Source organism: Engystomops pustulosus, chromosome 1 (genome assembly GCF_040894005.1).
Source record: "Engystomops pustulosus chromosome 1, aEngPut4.maternal, whole genome shotgun sequence".
Lineage (NCBI taxonomy): Eukaryota > Metazoa > Chordata > Amphibia > Anura > Leptodactylidae > Engystomops > Engystomops pustulosus.
The window spans coordinates 133805208-133828653 of record NC_092411.1 but is presented as its reverse complement, the minus strand read 5'-3'; the positions used below and the strand labels follow the sequence as shown (position 1 = coordinate 133828653).

The 23446-nt window shown below is 38.9% G+C and overlaps 1 protein-coding gene across 1 annotated transcript in view; it reads left to right on the top strand.

Annotated features, from left to right (window-relative positions):
* The window catches only part of SH3GL2 (SH3 domain containing GRB2 like 2, endophilin A1), a 103104-nt gene that overhangs the window by 46780 nt on the left and 32878 nt on the right, over positions 1–23446 (top strand). The window contains exons 2-5 of the mRNA XM_072154080.1: positions 13650–13718; positions 17275–17347; positions 17802–17945; positions 23266–23399. Coding sequence (XP_072010181.1) covers positions 13650–13718; positions 17275–17347; positions 17802–17945; positions 23266–23399 — 420 coding nt within the window. The remainder of the gene's footprint in view (positions 1–13649; positions 13719–17274; positions 17348–17801; positions 17946–23265; positions 23400–23446) is intronic.

Sequence of the window (23446 nt, the reverse complement as noted above, 5' to 3'; positions counted from 1 at the left end):
AAGTGGAGGGGTCACCCTTCCACCTCTCCATCGCGGCTGATGTATCCCCTGCTGTAGCCGTGCGGGCATTCGGCATTGTGAATGTAGCCTTACCCTGTGGTGCACAACCTTTATCACCCCGTCATACAGCTCGACTTCTAGGGGCCGCACAAGCTACCACCACTAGTAATACAGACCTCAGGCCGAGAAAGACATGCACCAGACCAAGCAATATATAACAATAATACAGACTGCAGAGCAGACAATAAATACAGTACTCCCACCATACCATAATATGGAGCAGACTTTTATATAGCAGACCCCCAGATGTGTAAAATTGGTGACCTTAGAGCAAATCTGTGTAGACTCTCTATAATATGAGCAAGTCCCGAGGGGAGTATAATACTGGAGTCCCCAGAGCAGCAGTGACCAAAAATAAAACCAAACAAATACTCTCCTGTCCTGGCTCCTCTACTTCTCCCTGTGGCATACTGGAGCTTTTTTGTGCTGGTGTTCTCAGTGTCCTGAGGTTTTTTGCATGAGCCGGCAGTGACCGGAGGAGGATGCAATAGCTCCTTGATTTTTGTGGGCAGCCAGGTTAGGGGTTCAGCCTGTCCAAGGCAATTGCTGTTTTTATTTTAGTTTTGGAACAAAACTGGACTATGAAAGTGGCTGATAAAGCCTTACTTTTGCCCAACGGTAAAATGCAGCAGAAATCTCGTTTTGTAATGCGGATGACATTCTAACAGGCAACAAGTTAAATAATTTAGCACACGTTTCACTTGTTTAAAAATGTATGAGATTCAACCACCCTTTTTAATTCACCACCTACATTATTTTTAAATTTAACAAATCCATATTATTTCTTTATTGCTGTTAGAGCAGGATTTTCTATGTATTTTTAATCTAGAATCTGTACAAAAAACATACTTAAATCTTAATTTGTATCTAAAGTAGGGTTTTCTGTTAGTCTGATGACTTGCTACCCATTTCCTTGCTTGGTGTGCACATAAGTGTATGGAGATGAGATTTAGTCTTTTATTATTTGGTCTGTAAAAGGTCTTCAAGAAAAGATCTTCAATCTCCCATGCAAATTTAGATTTCATTATTTAAAGGGGAATACCGGGAATATGAACGTCTGATACAAAAACCAATGATGCTATAAATAAATGAATGAATGAACAAAACTCAATGTCATTAGTTACAAATTGGAGCTTAAATACTTTGATTTTATGATTCACCAAATTTTATGACCTCTCTAAAGTATGTGGAGTTATCAGCATGATGGCTGCCACTGAAAACTACAAGTCCCATCACCCTTTAGTTCTCAGTAATTCCTCAAACTGTCTTGCTCTGTTACCATAGTAATAATGTGTAACTGTCATCACTGCACATCACCACAACACTGGCCATACTGGATGCACTGCAACCAACCAACCGACTACAGTCAAACGTAGTGATGATCACATGACCTGCCCAGGCAGGTGCAGGCCATGTGATGTGGACATGTGACCAGCGGCCATCTTCTGTCCTGTGTCTTCTCCACGCGGAGGAAATCATAGGACTGATTAAAGGGCCAGTAGCATTTTAATTCTTCATTACAGTCTAGGGGAGCAAAATTTTAAATAACAACTAATTACATTTTAACTTGTATTTTACTGACTCATTTGTATATGAATTATGCTGTTTCCTGGAATACCCCTTTAATCTTAGCTCTTGATGTCCAGTTAAAGCTATACACTTATTCTTATCATTGCTTGGTTAGATGCTCAATGGTTAGATGTCCACTGATTGGCCACTTATCACCCAATCTAGTGGAAAATAACGGCAAGTACTTTATAATTTAAAACTCACTGTGCTTGTACAAACAATGGAAAGTGAGAATATGAGAAAAAAAAGAGCACACAAGGGACTCAAAGGTGACAAAAGGCATTATTAGTAGAGGCGAATGTCTGGGTGCCATAGGTGTCACTCTGACCCCTCTCTGTGGGCACCCAGGCCATCACCCAGCACAAAGGTCGCCATTCAGAACTTAAGGTCCCCCTGCAGTTGCAGACAGCCCAGGATATGCCATGTTCAGAACTTCCTTAAAGGACATCTACCACCAGGATAAAGGATTGTAAACCAAGAACACTGACATACTGGTGTGCATGCCCCCTCCTGCAGGATCTGCTCTTCTTCCCTGTTTTTTTTTTTTTTTACAAGGGTTGGGAAGTAAGACTTCTCCTTATGGAGACTGCCAATTAAAGCCATCGTGTAGCCATGGATGATCCCAGGGGGATTCTGGGAAAATATGCAAAGTCTTCCAGAACGGGATAAGGAAAACCAAGGCCTCTTATAGGCCATGCTTGATGTCAAGGGAGCTGCCTTACAAGGTTGCTAAAAGAGGCATAGTTTTCCTTACCCAATCCTGTCATACTTTGCATATTTTCCTTGCTGTTTTTTTTTTACAAAAAGGGCTTTTAAAATTGGGCAAATGAGCCTGAGAGGCCTCGGACTGCATAGGTTTTAATGGAGCCTGGAGCCTCTCAGGCTAATCTGCATAATCGTAAAGCCTTTTTCCTTGAAAACAAAGCCATAGGAAGCTTAAAGAAGTGAAGATTCTGCCAGAGGGGGGCATACACCAGTATGTCAGTGTGCTTGGTTTACAATCCCTGATCCTGGTGGTAGATTAAAGTAACTGGAACTGCAGGAGGAGCAAGGAGGTGTGGACAGAGGTGAATTAACATTGGAGCTCCTGGTGTGGACCCTGAAGGGAAGCTACAATGTATTAATGTCTTCAGGATGCTGATAAGATTGAAACCTGTGAAAGAGCAGGGATATGCTTAATTCATAAATTGCCATTTTGCATTAAATATGTGGGTTTTTGGCTGTAGTTTGGGCACTTGGTCTCTAAAAGGTTGACGTGTGTAACTGTTCAAGTGCATCATAAAGCAGAATTTATTTTAATAAGGCATCTGAGAGGTCCAGGAACTATTAACAAGAGGGCAACATTTTGAAAACTTTTGCACAATGCAGCTGCATGGTGGACCCAGAGGACACATTCCCAAAATAACCTTAAAGGGGTATTCTCGTCTGTGCACTCACATTCAGTTTCATTAATCTGCCATATACAAACATTTCTTCAATTGGATGTTTTAAAAAAAAAATGTTCCTGTGTGAAGATAATTTCTCATAAATGTAGTCATATGGTCCCTTAGAAACAAGACTGTGTCCTTGGTTACGGCCACGTCTGCTGGAGGGATTGCACAAAGAAACAAAAAGTTTTTGTGTATGAAATGTCCGGGAGTTACTACATGTCACACAGCCGTCCTGTGGTAATGATAGCTGAATCCTGGTGGTCAGGCAGGACTCTATAGCGCAAGTCTGGCCACCGCTGCCAGAGTGTGACGTGGTCGTATCCGGGGAAGCCATCTCGTTTCTAAGGGACAACATGGCTACATTTATGAGAAATTATCTTCACACAGGAACATTTTTTTTTAATAACATCCAATTGAAGAAATGTTTACATAAGGCAAATGAATTTAATTAAATGTGAATGCCCAGATGAGAATACCCCTTTAACAGGACAGCCCCATCACACAGCTTATTTCCCTTCTCCAACTCCCTCTACCAGCAAGCATCATTCTGCATGGTAACCAATTTATCCAGCTCCATGTAGAAGGTCTGTGAGGGCTTCGTCTGATAAGAGGAGATGTAGTTCATCCATAGAGGGAAGAAGTGCCTTTCATAATATGATGTAACCCTAGAGGTTTGCCTCAGAGGACTGTTCAGAGGGGTCTAATGGATGGGGGAAAATCTACAATCCACGAAAAATCATTTATGCCTCTCCAACTATACAAGTCAGAAAATACCAAAAAGAACCAGTGCTGCAAAAACACTTTTTCTATATAAAAATGATATCCTTTATTGAAAGTAAATACAAATATTATACATATATATCCCACAAAGGGGAAATCCAGCACAGTATGTGGGGGACACAAGTAGCCCCAAATGAAAATAGGGCAGCACAGAAGCCGAGTGGCCACCCCTATTAACCCAGGGTCAGAAATATAACCCAGTTTTTAAAATCTACAAAGCATCTGATTAGATGGGTAGAGAATTGCAGGCAGCAAAGTGAGGATCTGCAAATAGTCAGGTCTACAAAAAAAAACAGGGAAGGATGAAAAGAAGTGATGAGCACAGTTCCTTTTCCAGTTGCCAAAATTGAATAGTTTGTGCAAGTAATCTTGGTCAGCATAATGGCCCAGTAGAATTGCTGCAAATTACATGAAGAAGACAGTGTTAAGTTAAGAGTGTGGATTGAATTAAATACAGGAAACTGGGAAAAATATACATCTTGGACAGACACAATGGAACAGAAGTTTTTAGTAATTTCAAGGTAACTTACTGCAACTGTTATTGAACAGTCTACATCAGGGAATTGTCTGAGTACTGAAACCTTTTTGATGATCTTTGATCAGGAAGATATTGATGTCTAAATTGCTAGTGATAGATGTCTCAACTACTATGTGCAACACCCTCGCCGATGCAAGGCAGAGGAGTGGTTGCGAATACGTCCCACCATATAGCTTGCAGCCTGTGTAGGGTCTGATTAGCCTCACAGCATGTCACTACATAACACAGATGAACTCTGCAGTGGTAGATCCTGCCTGGCAAGGCAGGAGTTAATTCTTTGATGTGATGTAAGATGTGTCATCCAATCACATGTGTTATCCTAGGGTATTGTAAGCTGGGATGTAATTGGAGGAGTAACTACCACATGACCAAGAGCTGAGAAAAAGTGACGGTTGGAGATTTCCAACAGTCAGTTCAGTCAGAGAAGTGAGTCTGACAGGATTCAGTCAGAAAGACTAGCCAGTCAGACCAAGCAGTGAGACAGTAGAGTGTAGTGAGTTAGACAGAGAGAGGAAAAGGGTATCATCCTACCTTCCAGGGTGATACCTGAAGCAACCCAGGACAAGCTGAAGCATCCTTCTAGGACACAGCTATCTCCCAGCCTGCCATTGCATCCAGGCTGATGATCCCTCCTGTGGCTCCCTCCAACTGCATCTCAGTATTCCACCATTTTGTTAAGGCACGTTGCTGCGGTTCCTGTCGGTTCCAATAAAGAACTGTAAGTTGTTTTTGTTCAACCTCTGCCTCTGTCTGGTCCCTGCTACTACGGCTGCCATCATCACGGGCACCCTGTCCACCACACAGAGACCCATACTCTAGACACCAAAGGGTTGCCCCAGGGAGATCCGCTATAGCAGCCTCTCCCTCATCATTTCTTGCCAACACCACCCTGCTGGAGGCCTGCCAGGCTGTAGGACAGCCCTCTGGTTCCCCATACCAAGCACCGTGACACTAGCGTGCCTAGGCCGCAACCGCCAGCCACTCAGGTACTGCGGGCCCCGGCTGACTCCAGGCCCCGAGAAAAGGCTAGGCCCCGGTGGGGGATGATGCATATGCATTATTATTATGGAGTATCTAGTGACATCTTCTATTGGTCCTGTTATAGATCTTTGCTTGGACAACAGCGTATTGACCTAGACACACATAGAGGGACATGTATAAAGTGACAGTATTTTTTTGTGGCGGGACATTCCAAACCCAAACTGCTGCAGGTAGGCCATCAGGGAGCTCCAGTGAACCCTGTTGAAAGCCTTTGTAAGGGAAATCTGCATCATGGTTCTCAAGATATCAGCCTCTCTACAATGGACAAAACCATTCATTCTAATGTCCTAATTTATGAAAAATATAGTAAATTAGCTAACATAAAGTACCTTAAATAAGTACATTGTATTATATGTGCTACAGAAGTGAGCATTTAATTAACGTGTTTACTTATTGCAAATTCTTCAGTCACTCTATATCAATAGGCTTGTGTTGCAGTCTCTGTACTATAAGCACATTGGGGAAGATTTATCATTGGGCTTTTTTGGTCCTATTAAAGTTACAAAAAAATCACATAGTAGGTTTTTGCAACTTTTCATTGTTCAAAAGTTGCACAGGACTGTTCCTGCCACTATACTGGTGTAAACATAGAACTACTGCTAGTGTACACGCATTTTAGTGCATTTTGTGCCTTTTTGGACTCTTTTTGAAAGAAAAATCCCAGACACATATGGAGGATAAGAACATTTGTTAAAGGGCCAAAGCCACTTTAATAAATCTGATGAGGAGCGGAGATCCAAAGACAGATGTACAGTAGAACTGTCCCAAGGAGCCTGTCTAATGATAAATTGTATGTGCTCTGTTTGATGCCATTGAACCCACACATCCTTCAGCAGGATGTCTAACAGACTGAATTTGCAACGTGATAGGGACCTCCGCACAGCAGTCATAATGGGCTCTGTGTTCTCAAGTCCAGAAGCTTTTACATGTTACCAGTCATTACAGAGCAATAAGGTCAAAGGTTACATTTAGGAGACAGTCTAGTTTTCTTTTTTTTTTTTTTTTTTAGAATTTGCAGATATTGGTTGCAGTGCTTTGATGGACTGTTAACATAATTTTGCTTTCAGCAGTAAATGCTGAATGCCCTTTTTTTTTTCTCATACTTTTTAACCCGGCTCACACTTGGAAAAGGTGTCAAACGCCAAGCCACATTGTGTGAACACGAGGCATTGCTGGTGGGAGAGGGCACTCCCTCCCCACTGAACACCTTATTTTTGTTGAATCACGATCAACCTTGGTAAGCATGAATAGACTCTGGGTACATCATTCTAAAGGTATCATGCCTGTGGACTAAATCAAGCGTGTTCATTACTTTTTAGGGCCGATCTTTTGAATTCTCCCTCTGATGAAACTTTATTGTGGAAACGGGAGCTGTGATGATGTGTATTTATAACAAGGGACAGTGATTTGGGGCTGCCCTTGTAAGGGCGGGTGTCTTTTTGGGGTATAGGGTCAATCTAGATAGAGACTCACACCGTCCCCAGTTGTCCATGACATAAAAAGGAAGAGAAGGACCCCCTCCCGTCCTAGGCTCTCTGATACTGGCATAGACAAGGTTTGGGTAAGTTGGATCCCTAGGGGTCTTGCTTTGAAACAACGACCAGGGTATGTAATCCAATTTACGGTATATAACCTACCATATGTCACTATCTGTTTTTTACTCACTTGCATCTTGCACTTTTTCACATACTTCAACTGTCAGTGATGCAAGGGTTTTGATATGTCCGCACAAGGGTGTTGCGGTCTGGTGTGTATAAAGGCAGTCCCCGGGTTACGTACAAGATAGGGTCCAGAGGTTTGTTCTTAAGTTGAATTTGTATGTAAGTCGAAACTGTATATTTTATCATTGTAGATCCAGACAAAAAAAAAATTGGCCCCAGTGAAAATTGGAGTTTAAACATTTTTTGCTGTAATGGGACCAAGGATTATCAATAAAGCTTCATTACAGACACCTTCATTGCAGTCTGGGACTATAGTAAAGCATCCAGAGAGCTTCACCAGAGGTCAGAGGGGTCTGCCTGTAACTATGGGTTGTCTGTTAGTCAGGTGTCCTTAAGTAGGGGACCGCCTGTACTATTATTACGCTGTTAGTACGTCAGAACTTTTTAGAGGATTATAATAAAATTTATACGTTTTAACTGTCAATTGTAATGCTGCTATCTACTAAATCATTTGGTGACAGAATTACCTGTGAATGATCTTTTTCCTATTTGTGCAGCAGTAAATGCCCAAGAAAGTAATAAAACTAAATACAATGAATTTAAAAAATACATACATTAAATGGCGGAAATGTTAAAGGGGTATTCCCATGAAGACAAGTTTCTTAAATGGATAACAAAATAACTTATTCTCTTATTAATTAATTATTAACAAAAATACAGAATTTCACAGTTGTCCCTAGACACGACCCTGTAACTTGTGCAGGTCGTGAAAGCCATCTTGGTTTTCTCTCTCTCTCTCTCCCTCTCTCTCCCTCTCTCCCTCCCTCCATACAGATCTGCTATGCCTTCCTTACCCTCCCCAGATAAAGAACTTATCTATGTGTTGTGGAATAGCAAAGATATAGGAGAGCTAACTGTGTCATTCTGTGTAATAGGCATCTTATGGATCTTATCATCTCTTCTCTGTACAATGTTCAGAAGGTAAATAAAAGTGTATATAAAACTTTCAATTCCTTACAGTTTTCTAGATCTCTGCTTGCTGTCCTTCTATGAAAGCTCTATGGTTACTTCCAGTGTACAGAAATCTCACCATGGTCACACAGGTGTGCGGCTCATTGTATCACACATTACTCTCTGTGATATAACAAGCTGTCAAGAATCAGATTTCTATCCACCAGTACCAAACATGGATGCATTCTTTAGAAGGTCAGCAAGCAGAGATCTAGAAATTTGTGAGAATTTGATACAGAAAGTATATTGAAAAATTGTACAACTTTTATCATTAAAACAATAACAATTTTTTGCAGAAATGGGAACACCCCTTTAAATATTCTCTGTCACGGCGAGGACGCCGCTGCCTCGTCGCGTGACTTGGGGTGCGATTGTATAGGTTAATTTAGCCTACTCAAACTTGCACCCACCTTTCACTCAGTACACAAGTTGAGCAAAAATCACCACTTTATAAGGCTGTAAAAACTCCAGTTATCATGTATTTCAACAATTCTACATACTAAATATAAGTCCATCCATGACAATCACAAATTTTTAAACAAACTTTTCACATAAATTAATAGTGATAGTGACTACAAGAAGCTATGTAATATATTTTATTAAAAGCAAGTTCTTAATTCCTCCAATCATCCTCCCTCCTTTGATCCTATTCTGCTTTTCACTTTGAAATCTCAGCTGAATTCTGTCTTGCTAGCAAAACAGACAGACATTCACTAAGGTGTAAATGTAAATAATCCAATGGTCCAGCCAGGTTCCAAGGCGTATTCAAATTTTATTCAGTAGTATCATAAAACATCCACAGTGTAGATTCCCTCCACCAACGCGTTTCCGACGGCTTAACCGTCCTTAGCCATGACTAAGGACGGTTAAGCCGTCGGAAACGCGTTGGTGGAGGGAATCTACACTGTGGATGTTTTATGATACTACTGAATAAAATTTGAATACACCTTGGAACCTGGCTGGACCATTGGATTATTTACATTTACTACGTTGCCTTTTCAAACAAGGTGGGTCCGTTGCCGGCTCCGTATGAGGGACATTATGATCTAGAGGAGTGCTGGAGCTTTTTCTCCTTTTTTTCTACATTCACTAAGGTGTCCCTAAGAAGTTCTTTTCAGAAAGTAGGGGAGCAGTGAGACACAGCGGCTAAGTCTCCACTAAACTGAACAGAGATCACTGAAAATTATAGAAGGTCATTGTGCTCCCTGTATCATGATTCTTTCATGCTTTTCCTCTTAAAACCCTTAACGACAAGGACCTTTCTTGGTTTTTCATTTCCATTTTTTACTACCCACCTTAAAAAAAAATATATAACTTTTATTTTTCCATGTAAAGAGCTGTGTGAAAAAAAATCCAATGCAGTGAAAATACATTTGTGCCATTTTCTTGTGGGCTTGTTTTTTTAAGACTTTCACTGATCACCTCCAAATGACATGTCTCCTATATTTTGGATTTGGCACGATCATGGGGATACAAAATTTATATAGGTTTTATAATGTTTTCATACATTTACAAAAATCAAAACCTCCTGTACAAAAAAAAATTCTTCATGGCGCTAATAACTCTTTCATGTCAGTGTACAGAGCTGTGTGTGGTGTCGAGATGCGATGTTTTCAATGCTACCATTTTGAGGACTGTGTGGCCTTTTCATTATATTTTATTACATTTTTTTGTATGTTGGCAAATGACAAAGTGTCATTTTTCACTTTGGTCACCATTTTGCGTAATGGGGTTAAAGCTGGGAATAACTATTATTAGATTTTGATAGATCATACATTTTGGGACGCGGCGATACTTAATATGTTTTTGATTTTTACTGTTTATGGTTTTTAAACATTTTTTAAACTTTGTAGATTTTTTTTACTATTTTTCAGACCCCTAGGGTACTTTAAACCCTCGGTTGTCTGATTTATCCTACCATATATACTCTCATATCATAGTATGGCAGTATATGGGGATTTTCTACATCCTATATTACAATGTGCAAATCGCACTTTGTAATAGGCTAAAACGAGACAGCATTGGGTCTTTGTATGAGTCACCATCTTTTTAGCAACCGCCAGCAAAGCTGGGTGTTGCCGGTATATTGCAGTAAACACCCACCTTGTATGGAGAGGGTTCAACCCGTGAGTCCTCTCCATACACCTGCAGCTGACGTGTGACCTTCTAATACGTATTTAAAAAGTATTTGGTAAAAAAAAAGTGTTCCAGATACAAATGGCAGCCAGAGTGTTACAAGAACGTTTCCCAACTGCAATTGCATTGTGAGGACCTTAAATGTGCTGCATCTTCCATTTTGGTATTTTCATTCCCATTTACTGTGTATGTTTATAGAAGAAACTTGCACATAATTTGTAGACTGACGATTGGTCCACAGATATACTCGTTAAGTTTTAATTTATTTCACCTCTCACAGTATATTCTCCTCGATCAGTACTCCGCTTTGGCCATTGTGCCTCCACTGTTCCCTGATTTTCAGCTTCTTCATAACATGGGATATTGACACTACAAAATGTGCGGTACCGATGATCCATTGTTTGCATTATGTATAAGCAACTTTCTTTTCTAGGCTGAATATTGTAAATGTAATCTCCCTGCCCACTCTTTTCTCTGTAGTGAAAAATTATTTTCAAGCCCTTTATTTCTATAAGATTTATATTCCTTGGAGATTGTTATTTATACTTCATTTATTGAGACGCTGCAGCTACAACCTGACTGGTTTCTTTGTCAGGTAAAATACTTAGAAAATGTGTTTTTCTGGCTAAAACTCTAAACTCTTCTGTCTTTCATCAGCTGTGATTTTTATAATGATACCATCACCAATTTAGGCCCTTGAATTTTTGCTTTGATTTCTACATTCCAGATAGTTCAGGAATAATGTGTTTTACCTTGAGCAGATAAACAGAAGTTTAATGAATATATGAATTTTAGAAGGTATTTCCTTCAGCTAGGCTGAATAACATTTTCAGAGTTTAAAATATGGTTTGTAGAAGAGAATCATATTTTAGAAACATTTATACAAAGTTTATTAAAATTTAAAACGAATATACCACCTGTTCAAGATACAGAGGAGTACATTGTAAAGCCCAGATATTCTGTTATCTATAAGTGTTCTAAAACCCCACAATACTGCCTAGTGTTTGGGGCTTACAGGGATTGGCCCAAGGGCATCTCTGGCACTCATCCTACCAATCAGATTGTTATCTAGTAAACAGGAGAGAGTAAAACAACTTGGATGAACACTTACCTGTAATAGTTATGTGTGGTAAATCCAAAAGCATTTAAAAAATATTTGTAAAAATAGTACCTTAAAAACAAAACAAAAAAACAACAAATCCATGAGCCTAATGGTATACTTGGGCACTCATCTCTGTAGAACCTTCCGGCAGTGCTTTGCAGTTGTCATAGAGCATAAAATCTTGCAGCCTCTGCTTCTGGCACTCTAAGATATTATTTTTTTTCTTATTCTATATTTGTGTTTGAGAATTGCCTTTTATTCTTCTCTTCACTCGGTCCATGGCAACTGCTATTTAGTTGTCATTTTGATTTTAATGGATTGGTTTATAACACATCCTGGCCCAGCTAGATTAGGACATGTCATGTTATATAAGCTCTCTGCAGCTGAAGGAGTTGGCTATTCTTCATCACTAATGCCTTTCTGCTTTCTATGTATTTAGTAGAATTCTAAAGCCAACATCTTTTATATAAAAATGTATAAGAAATGTTCAAAGATTGCATACGTAGATTTTTAAAAAGTTTTATTTATATCTGAAAATATAAAGTAGCAAATGTGTTTTATTTAACAATCAACTATATAGTCAAAAATATATTAAATACTAACTTGCTAGATACATCTTTACATTGATGGGTTCTAATTTCCCTAACACATATTGGGGTCAGACAATTGGGGTTAGTTTTGTCCAGGAGGTAGACAATGGGGCAGATTTACTTACCCGGTCCATTCGCGATACAGCGGCACGTTCTCTGTGCTGGATTCGGTTCCGTCCGGGATTCATTAAGGTAGTTCCTCCGCCGTCCACCAGGTGGTGCTGCTGTGCTGAAAAGCATCGGAACGCACTGGAGTTCACAGAGCCGGGCTGAGTGAAGGTAAGTGCAAGCTCCGCATTTTTTTTTAAATGCGGTGGTTTTTCCGAATCCGTCGGGTTTTCGTTCGGTCACGCCCCCCGATTTCCGTCGTGTGCATGCAGCGCCGATGCGCCACAATCCGATCGCGTGTGCCAAAATCCTGGGGCAATTCAGAGGAAATCGTCGCAAATCGGAAATATTCGGGAAAACGGGAATCGGACCCTTAGTAAATGACCCCCAATAAGTCGTTAAGACTGTTTTTTGAGAAAACTCATACAAACTTTATGCAGGTGTTGCAGGGTAACAGTTTAAACATATTTACAATTCCTGTATTTCTATATTCATGATAGTATTTTACCAGCTGTGTGTACATGAGAATTGATACATTGCTATTTCTGAACATGTAGCAAGTGGTCCTTAAAAGGCATCTACCACCAGATGTCCTTTAAATTGGCATTTTGAAATGGTTGGTAATTCTATATTTGGTCCAGATAGAAAAGTCATACTTTGCACAAATTATTGAAAATAAGCTGGTGTGACAAAACAAAAAAAAGGTCTAGCTTAAAAAATGGAAAATCATCAGGTATAAATTAGAAAATATTAAGCTGCTCAGTCAGATTGAGCTCTATTATTTTTCTTAGAAATTGCAGACTAGCAAAACTCTGACCGCTAAGTATTCCTTATTAATAGAGATGACCGACACCTAATGTTCTGCTTAGATTGTTAGTGATTGCTTTCCAAATGAACTAAACTAACTTCATTTATGTGTTCAGTTTAGTTTAATTTATGCTTGTTAACTGTGCATATATGTGTGTTTTATGTACAATTCTATAATTCTATAGCTTTCATTGTAAGCGCATAATAAAAACACCTAGCTGATAGAAGGCCTTAGAATTCAAGCACAGCTGAAAAATGCATAGATACCACCATATCAAACCCCCAAACCCCTTAATACCACCGCAAAAAAAATATTATATATAGCTGAATGAGGATTTTTTCTGTGAGGCAAATTTTACTTCTTGGGCACAATTCATATTCCATGCAAAGCTTTGGGAAGCTAGAAAAAAATATTCTTATTTTCTTATGGAATTTGTTTTTAGAACTTTTACTTTGCGGTCCAGTTGACATTTGTTCTTTAGTATCATTGTGATAAAAATGTTTTATTACCTTTTAATAAATGTTTATATTTTGAACTAAAACAAATTCCTTGGTATTGTCTTGTTGCCGTGGTGCAAGGAGCTGAGTTCGGTATTATTTTTTGCCATCCTAAGAGGAAGTTTTCACTTGTGTTGATTTCAGAGTTGAAAAAGTGGCAGTTAGGATTATTTTTTTCTTCTGTTGTGGTGCTCATCATTTGTGCAAATTTTTTCTTTTTTTTTTAAGAACTACACTGAGTGTAATTCACTACATTTAAGGTCTGGAAGCCTCAGAGGATGAACAAAACCGTTTTAAATGTTCCAATTTTTCTTACAGAAAGTCAGTGAGAAGGTTGGAGGTGCCGAAGGAACCAAGCTGGATGAGGACTTTAAAGAAATGGAAAGGGTAGGTGAATAGCTTCTTTACAGACAAATATATGTATATTTGCCCAATGTCGCTAAAGAGGTTGCCTTCCCGTGGATTCCCTCTATAATTATCCCTCATATTTGAAAATATTAAATACTAAACATCTGTGTCCTAGCAGTCATGTGTTTAACATAGTTGTATGTTTGAAGATGGTTGAAGAAATATTAGGTAGAGCATACACCATTTGTAGTGAGAGGCTCTGGAGGTGTATCACACAGAACATAGCAGTTATTGACCCTTATGAAGATTGTTACAGAGTAACAGGGTTTTACCACTTAACAAGTTAGAGCCTATCTTGCTGATTAGTGGGAGTCTTGGTGAGAGCCCACAGATCGTGTAGCACCAAGTAGCTCCCCTGCTGAATGGAGCAGACGGCTCTGCATGCTGAGAGCGCAGCACACAGCAATCTCTGTCAGCTCCATAGAGATGAATGTGGCAGAATGGATATGCGGAGACGTCTGCTCCAGTTGTCTCAAGGAGCAACGAAAAGGGGGAAAGGACTTGTAAGGAAATGTTCATGACTCCAGTCAGGATACTCACTGACTTGGGTCCTGGGAGATAGGTGTTGTGGGTCAGCGTGATGTTATAAACCCTCCTCAAATAGGGCTGGCTGGGGCTATTTATATACTGAGTGGGCACGTGCAGAGGCTATCTATATACTCAGTGGGAACTTGCTGGGGCTGTCTATATACTTAGTGGCAGTATAGTAGGGTCCTTTCTAATTTGTCATGGTTTAAAAATGTTTTGGTCCAAATAATTTTTTTGGATACAATGTTATGTATCAATGTGAGAATGGATGCCAGTTGGGGGGGGGGGGGGGGGCACAAAAATCGTCCAGCCAAGGGCCACAAAATTCCTAGTGGCGGCCCTGTGTGTAGGAAAATGATAACCTCTGTCCTTGAACAATCACTCTGTCAGGACTTTCATCTTATATTCATGAATACTATTATATTGTCCTGGCAGGGCGGTTATTCATGGACAGATAGAGATCACATGACCCTTCATCTGCAGCCATTTTATGGACAGGATTGTCTGATGCCTGATGAGGTAAAAGACGGGAAGCTTCACTTCACATATCAATATAGTGGTTCAGTACCTTTAATGTATGTTGGTAAGATTCCTAATACCCTGCCCTCCTACACACACATTACAAAAAACATTGGGTAAAGTGGTCAACCCCTTTAAGGTGTTTTACAGACCAATCTCTGTACATTAGCATGAGTTTTTAGCTCCCAAAGCAAAGTAGATTTCCACCTACTACACCTCCCAAATGAATAAAGGCTTTTGTTAGTGAAGAAAGGTCCACTATTTCAGAACTTGTCAGCCAACATTCCTAGACTAAAGATACTGGAAAATAAATGGTATGAGGTCTTATCATCTCATCACTGTCAATGTGATGTCCAGTATTTCCATTATCTTGCTCACGGCCTTAGGGACATTGTGATTTTCTTAGCACAAATTTATCATTACCAACCATAATAACAATTCTTTCATATGAGAGGAATTCTGTAGAAATCCATTCCTCTCTTTCAGATGTGAACACTTGCAAAATGAGACTGAATAAAGCTAAGAATGAAAATTACAGCTATTACGGCGTTAAATGTAATAATGAAACAACAAAGCTTTGCTGTAGAGCTAGCGATATCATTTGTGGCTTAATTATGGAGTGAAATGACTATCACAAACAGCTAGCAGAGAGGAAATGTGGGAAACTGCAGGTTAACAGTGTGATGTGAGGGTTTCTGTGTATTGTGTTATATTTTATCACCTAGGAATATAATTACCTACACATCAAAAAGAGCTTTACAGTCACCTACTGCACCTAGTGTCACTGTGACATACACAATGCAGGTGCATCACAATGATGTCTTTCTTACTACTCTGATATTTAGAAGCTAAAATTCACTGTAATCCTGCTTTGTATTGGATCATTAAAATTCTTGCTGACTTTTCTTCACATCTTTTGTGCGCCAACCTGTTCAGAGAAACACAGTGTGTTGTAGGTATTATTAGTTTTTTACTTTTAAAAAGCTTGTACACTACATTTGTACACCAAAGCAAATGGAGGGAACTTTGCTTAATCAAACCTGTCGCCCTCTCTCATTTCCTACATCAACAAGAAATGGGAAGAAACAGATGAGAGCTTGTTATCAGACTACATGGTTTTTTGTAGTATGTTGCCATGGAAACATATAGTTCTGCATAGACGGAAAGTGGTATCTTTTTCTAACTCCATAACATTTTTTTTTTGCCGACTTTAATAGTTTAACCAAGTCAAGGAAATGTATCCTATGGTTCACTGTAATTTAAAGGATATACCAGCATGGCATTGAACAATTAAAGCTAATAACCTTTATTTCACTTAGTTTAAAAAATCACCCTTCCGTCGGTGATTAAACACAAAAAGCAGCACAGGTTATAAATACACATACGGACACCTATAGCCAGAGGTATCCTATATCTGTAATAGATGTACAGGGGTACAAACGTAACAGGTAAGTAGAGGACCAGCAGAGTACAAATTGACAGCTTTATACACTGGTAATAGCAAAGATATAATAGCCTTACCAGTTCAGATGCTGTGTGTCATGCATTGGTGTTAATTCCACTAGTCCATCAAGTTATGCTCTGTGTTACCTTGTACGTAAAAATAGCCGGGAGTCTCAGGATGCATCCAGATACGTTCCTTCATATGGTAGGACAGGTGGTTGGATTTGAAAAACACCTATTTCTGTCCCTGACCCCAGTGTGTACGATCTCCAGGTTTTGCCCTGTTCTAATCACCCTGACGCGTTTCTTCCTTATTAGGATTCATTAGAGGGATTTCAAAAAGTAGTAATGATTACTCCATAACGTCCAAATTTACATGTACCTCTACCCTACCATATAAAGTCGGGAGATTTATCATATGCCGGCACCCCTTCTCCTGTTGGACCTGGCATAGTTTTGCGGAAACATCAAAGAATGAAAGTTCACTAGTTTTGCGAAAGAACGCAGGCACGGGACGGGAACGTCCCATGTACGCCCCCTCCACCGACTGCCATGCTCCTTTACTCCCCCTCCATGACCACATGGCGTGGAGGTGGCGTTATTGCAAATTTAATTGCAAATTCTTGCACTACATCAGAAAGCAGTGATAAATCTCCCCCTGTAATTTTTGTATCCAAGCTTGATGATAGCAGATTATAATTTAATAGACAGTGATAAAATGATGACATCTATGTTTGCAACTTTAAATACTGAATTGCTTGTAGAGGAAGTCAGTTTCCATTTGAGAATTCCCAGTGGTACTGTGACCAACGTTTTTGTATTGTGTATCATTGGGATTGGCAACCCATTGATCGTAGACATGGCTTGATTATTAACTATAGTAATTTCATCATGTATTTAAATAAAAATCAGAAAGATGATTGAAAGAGTTTCAATCTAGTTTTAAAGAGGTTTCAACTATCTATAACTGCAGTTGTGAAACTGAAATATGTATTCTAAAATGTGTCAGTTTCAGATTTTCTTTTTTGTTCATGTTTCATTGTAGAAAGTTGACGTGACCAGTAGAGCAGTCATGGAAATAATGACCAAGTCAATAGAGTATCTTCAGCCAAATCCAGGTAAAAATTGTCTTCTTGCTAAAATATTAAAGGGGTATCACACAAACATATTTGTCTATTCACAGGATGGGTGACATAGGTTCAAAAACCCCCATTCTTCCTTGGTGAGTTGAATTTTAAATAAAGTAATGTCTATGTAGATGATGGCAGTGGCTTAGTGCTCAATAGTCAGTTCTACAGACATTAAATGTAGTACCAGTGCACATGCCTGCTCTATTTAAATGCTTTCTGGTTGAAAATTTTACAATGAGAAGGAACTTGGGGATCAAGGAACCATAAGAGATCTGAAAAATAAGAGGGATTGGTACACTGAGTCAAATTTTAAACATTTTGCATAATTCATCATTAAAACAAAAACATTATCTGTGGAAACCCATTATCATAAAAGGTGCACAAAAAATGGTTATGAAATTTGGCCTCTAAAAATTCCCTTTCATGGTCATTTTCTCCACAGCTTCTCGAGCTAAACTGAGTATGATTAATACAATGTCAAAGATTCGGGGACAAGAAAAGGGACCTGGGTACCCTCAAGCTGAAGCCTTGTTAGCCGAAGCAATGCAGAAGTATGGAAGAGAAATTGGAGATGAATCAAATTTTGGTAAGTTATTGTTTTTCATGTTTAGTTTATAGTATACTGGTGCTTATTAGTACATGATATGTTGTCCTTTTCTTATAACTTATTGATTCAGTTTACTGGGTTTACCAGCCATTTCATTTTTAATAAAACAAATAAAGGTTACAGTAACAAAAAGTCCTTGGTATTGATTGCTGAAGTGATTGATTTGCTGCCACCATGAGAAGTTAAAATGGCACGGTGTGTATTCTAAACAAGAAACTGAGGGCCAAAAGCGGGAGGGCAAAGGGGAATTTGAATACATAATGTATAAAAAGAAGATATTAACAATCTGTTACCAAGTAATTTTTTTCCCTGTCTCCGGAACTTATTGTAAATAGTTTGGTTGGCCATTTTTCATAAGAAGGTGTTTTTTGTAAAAATAAAATCTATTTTATTTTTAATCATAAAAGCTGTAATTTATTCAAAAAGCGTTTTGTTTTTGTTTTTGTTTTTTTTTAAACTGGTTTTGTTTATTTGCTTAAGGCTATAGCACCTGAGAGGTTGATTGAAATGTGTTTCCAGGTTGGAACCCTTTCATATAAAAGAGCACCCTAGATTGGCTGGGATTTAAAGAAAGGGAGTATTGTGTATCATGACCACCTCCTCCTTCCCCTTAGGGCTTGTAAAAGCCATAGCGTGATGTATCATATTTTTCTGGAATATTTCTTTAACCCCTTAAAGATGCAGCCATTTTATAGCTAAAGGCTCAGCCCCATTTTTTGTATTCTGACATGCGTCAATTTATATGGTTTTAACGTTTGAACACTGTTACTTATCTAAACATTTCTGAGATTGTTTTTTTTCCCCACATGTTGTACTTCAGTTTAATGGTAAATGTTGATCGATAAGTTTTGAATTTATTTACAAAAGAAAAAGAAAAAATGATGAATTTTTTGGAAAAATTTGTCTTTTTAGAAATTCGAAATCATTGCATCTTCAGGCAGATAGATTTAGCACCTAAATAAGTTGCTAAATAACATTTTCCATTTGTCTACTTTACATTTTCATAATTTTTGAAATGTCTGGATAATTTATTTTGATGTCACGCAGCTTACAAATCGAATAATTATTATCGATTTCCCGTATTTTCAGAATTTTTCAATTTTTTGGCGGATAAATACTGTTTTGAATGAAATTTTTACATATTTAATATCAAAAACCCCCTGTAGAATCAACCCATTCTCAAATCTGCACCCCTCAAACTATCATAAACAGCTTATAGGAAGATTGTTAACCCCTTGAGATCTTCACAGTAATTGAATCAAAATGGAGGTGAAATTTAGAATGGTCAAATTTTGTCGGTTATACGTTCATTTAGCCCTAAAATTGACACATTTCCAAAAGATAAAAAGAGAAAACCCACATTACAATTTGTTATGCAATTTCTCCCGAGTACAGAGACCCCCAACATCTGGCTGTTACTTGTTTAATGGGACCACAGCGAGGAGCAGAAGGGAAGGAGGGACCTGCAGTTACTCTCCTCATTGGCCCTTTTGCAGGCTATAAAATTTTCACTTTTCGTTATTGGAGCCATGTGATGGCATTTTTTTTTCCTGGATGAGATGCTTTTTCCAGTCTTACCATTTTGGGGTTGGTATTCCCTATTGTTGAAAGTTTAGGAACATTTTTTGAGGACAGGAGTAGAAAAGCATCAATTCTGTATTGGATTTTTTACTTTTTTTTTTTTTGTTCACCGTATAGCCTAATAATAATTTTTCAAGCAGAGATAGGGCTAGTTGCCTAGGATATCTAGTCCACACATTGTACGGTAAATACCATGTAACCAAAGAAAAAGAAGAAAAGTTCGATTTGTATATTTAGGATACAAAATACTTTACAGTTTATATAATGTTTACAATATACAAATAGAGTTAAAAACACTTATATAGCTTAAATAGAACATACTGGATGCAATTACACAAACACACCCCCAGGCCAAAAGGTATATATCCCAAAGGTTTATATTATTCGAAATGTCCGTAACAAGAATAAATAGTAATATTTGGAGCTATACTCTAATCACAGTATAATGGTAACATTACCACTATAATATAAACTCACCGGCCACTTTATTAGGTACACCTGTCCAACTGCTCGTTAAGAGAATGGTCCGAAAAAGAAAAAAACATCCAGTGAGCGGCAGTTCTGTGGGCGCAAAAGCCTTGTTGATGCCAGAGGTCAGAGGAGAATGGGCAGACTGGTTCGAGCTGATAGAAAGGCAACAGTGACTCAAATCGCCACCCGTTACAACCAAGGTAGGCAGAAGAGCATCTCTGAACGCACAGTACGTCGAACTTTGAGGCAGATGGGCTACAGTAGCAGAAGACCACACCAGGTGCCACTCCTTTCAGCTAAGAACAGGAAACTGAGGCTACAATTTTCACAAGCTCATAGAAATTGGACAGTAGAAGAAAAAACGAAAAACGGGAAAAACGTTGCCTGGTCTGAAGAGTCTCGATTTCGGCTGTGACATTCGGATGGTAGGGTCAGAATTTGGCCTCAACAACATGAAAGCATGGCTCCATCCTGCCTTGTATCAACGGTTCAGGCTGGTGGTGGTGGTGTCATGGTGTGGGGAATATTTTCTTGGCACTCTTTGGGCCCCTTGGTACCAATTGAGCATCGTTGCAACGCCACAGCCTACCTGAGTATTGTTGCTGACCATGTGCATCCCTTTATGACCACAATGTACCCAACATCTGATGGCTACTTTCAACAGGATAATGCGCCATGTCATAAAGCTGGAATCATCTCAGACTGGTTTCTTGAACATGACAATGAGTTCACTGTACTCAAATGGCCTCCACAGTCACCAGATCTCAATCCAATAGAGCATCTTTGGGATGTGGTGGAACGGGAGATTCGCATCATGGATGTGCAGCCGACAAATCTGCGGCAACTGTGTGATGCCATCATGTCAATATGGACCAAAATCTCTGAGGAATGCTTCCAGCACCTTGTTGAATCTATGTCACGAAGAATTGAGGCAGTTCTGAAGGCAAAAGGGGGTCCAACCCGTTACTAGCATGGTGTAACTAATAAAGTGGCCGGTGAGTGTGCTTGAGCGGGGATGGAAAGGCCCCACGCGTATCGCCTGGTGTACAGGCTTCCTCAGGGGATAACCTTACGTGCCCCAAGTGTGCCTTTTTACAATAACTGCAGCTTAAATGGAGCTGCTAACCGGTTGCCGGCCACGCCCACCAACCCACAAAACACTCCATGTGCAGTACCAAAAAAGTTTTGGCATGTAGTTGTGACACAGCAAAGTATAATAAAATCCTAACGAGTCATAACTAAATATCCACGCAACCAAGAAATATAAATACTGATCAGTGAACGAGCATATTGTATTAATCAATAATATTATCATCATGTTATCTTTATTATATGGGTCAATACGATTAAGGGGATACCATGAATATTTTTTCTTACGTTATACTAAATTTGCCAAATAAAACCCCAATATGTGGGGGGACAAATCTATAATTTTTGCATTGCCGTCTTCCAAGACATTTTTACCTTTTTAGCTACGGAGCTGGTTGATTTTTTTTTTTTTTTTTGATGAACATATTGTACTTTGCAACGGTATCATTCTGGAGTACAAGTGCATAGGCTGACACTGCGTCTTTAAGATGATGTCATCGACACCATCTTTCAGGCACTGCTAGCAGGCAGCTCTGGGGTCCAGGGCTGCCATAGCAATGATCGGCGCCCCACAAGGGGGGGGGGGGCGATCATGGGGAAAAGACCCTCTAGAAGGCAGTGGTTAACAGGTTAAACACTCTCAATCGGAGCCCACTACAACCACGGGTGTTACCTTGGGGTGTCGGCTGTTAGTTACAGCCGGCACCCCATGTATCCCAATGCCGGTTTGGCTCCGATCCAGAGCTGAGCCGGCATCAGCTCGGCGGCGGATATAAGAGAGTGGAAAGAGCATAAAAGAAATAGCTGAGTTGTATTGGCAATCATGTGATATATGATACTTGCCAATACACCACCCATGAATTGATTCTACACAATACAATTCACTATAGCAATGGAAGCTTAACAAATTTACAGGTCTACACTAATAGCTTTGTATATATGCATAAGCTCAACAAAAATATAAATTAGCACACTTCACATAATGTAAATATAAACAAGCAGAATGCAATTGTTTGAAAACCTCAAATTTTATAGAACACATATCATAAATATAAAGCACTATATTTTACTATTTTATTAAAGAAGATTTTGAACTTTGGCAGCAACACATCTCAAAATAGTTGGCACAGGGGCAAAAATTACTTAAAGTAAGTAGTAATTATATTTTTGAGAAATGGTAAAATCTCTCATTTTCAACATTTAAAGATAACCTGCCATTTAAATTAACCCACCCTTTACTTGCTTAAAAACTTGATTAAAAAGTGTTTCCCTTATCCCTGGATGGTTCCTTTCCATGGCTGCAATGTAAAAAAAAAATGTTTAAAAAAATCAGTTTGTAAACTTATGCAAATCACCTGAGGTGAGTCCATCACACTGAGTCCTGCATTGTAACGTTTACTTGCACTGCCCTGCCTCCTTGTTTGTGATTCACAGTTCTCCCTGCTAGGAAATGCTGCTGTATAGAACGTTGAGAGAGAGAACTCTGTTACGTCATTGGGAGCTTAGATGACATCTCCCTGGTCACATGACATTAAGGTCTTGTTAAATTTGCAACATTTACCCCATGTATGAATCTGATCACATGAATTCACATGATGCCTCCATAGAGGCATGGGGAGGAATAGTAGTCCATGGAAGCAAGCTGTGATTTCATGAGATCAGATAAATACATGAGGTAGATGTTGCAAATATAAATGGGAAAAGGATCTTGGATTACATCATTCTTCTCAGCAGTCAGCACTTATAGTCATGTGACCAGAGTAGATATTTGTTAAATCATTGCATTAGGTTTTTTAATATCTAGTTTTTTTGTTTGCTTTTTTTTTAATTCAAATTGTACTTAAAGGGGCTGTTCAGGTATCTATATTCTCTGAACTGAATGTTTTCACATGACTACTGATGCAGTCATGGCCAACTCACTTCATAACAGGGCCAGAGACTTAATGAAATTTCATTTGTTGAAGAAAATAATAGGTTAGTACACTTTATTATGTTAACTAATTACCTTCATTTGGGGGCTATTTATGGTACAAAAAAGTACTGTACATCCCTTTTATCATTGGTGTAGTAGGATTAAGAAATTATTTGGTACTCTAAAATTAATGTTATCTATTTTATCACTCAATTTACTTTATTAACTTTCATGTATTATTACCAGGTCCAGCGCTTGTGGATCTTGGAGAAGCTATGAGAGAACTTTCTGACATCAAGGACTCATTAGACATTGATGTGAAGCAAAACTTCATAGACCCACTTCAAAATCTGCATGACAAAGATTTAAAGGAAATCCAGGTACAGCAAGTATAATAGCAACATTGAACTTGAAGGCTTTTGAACAC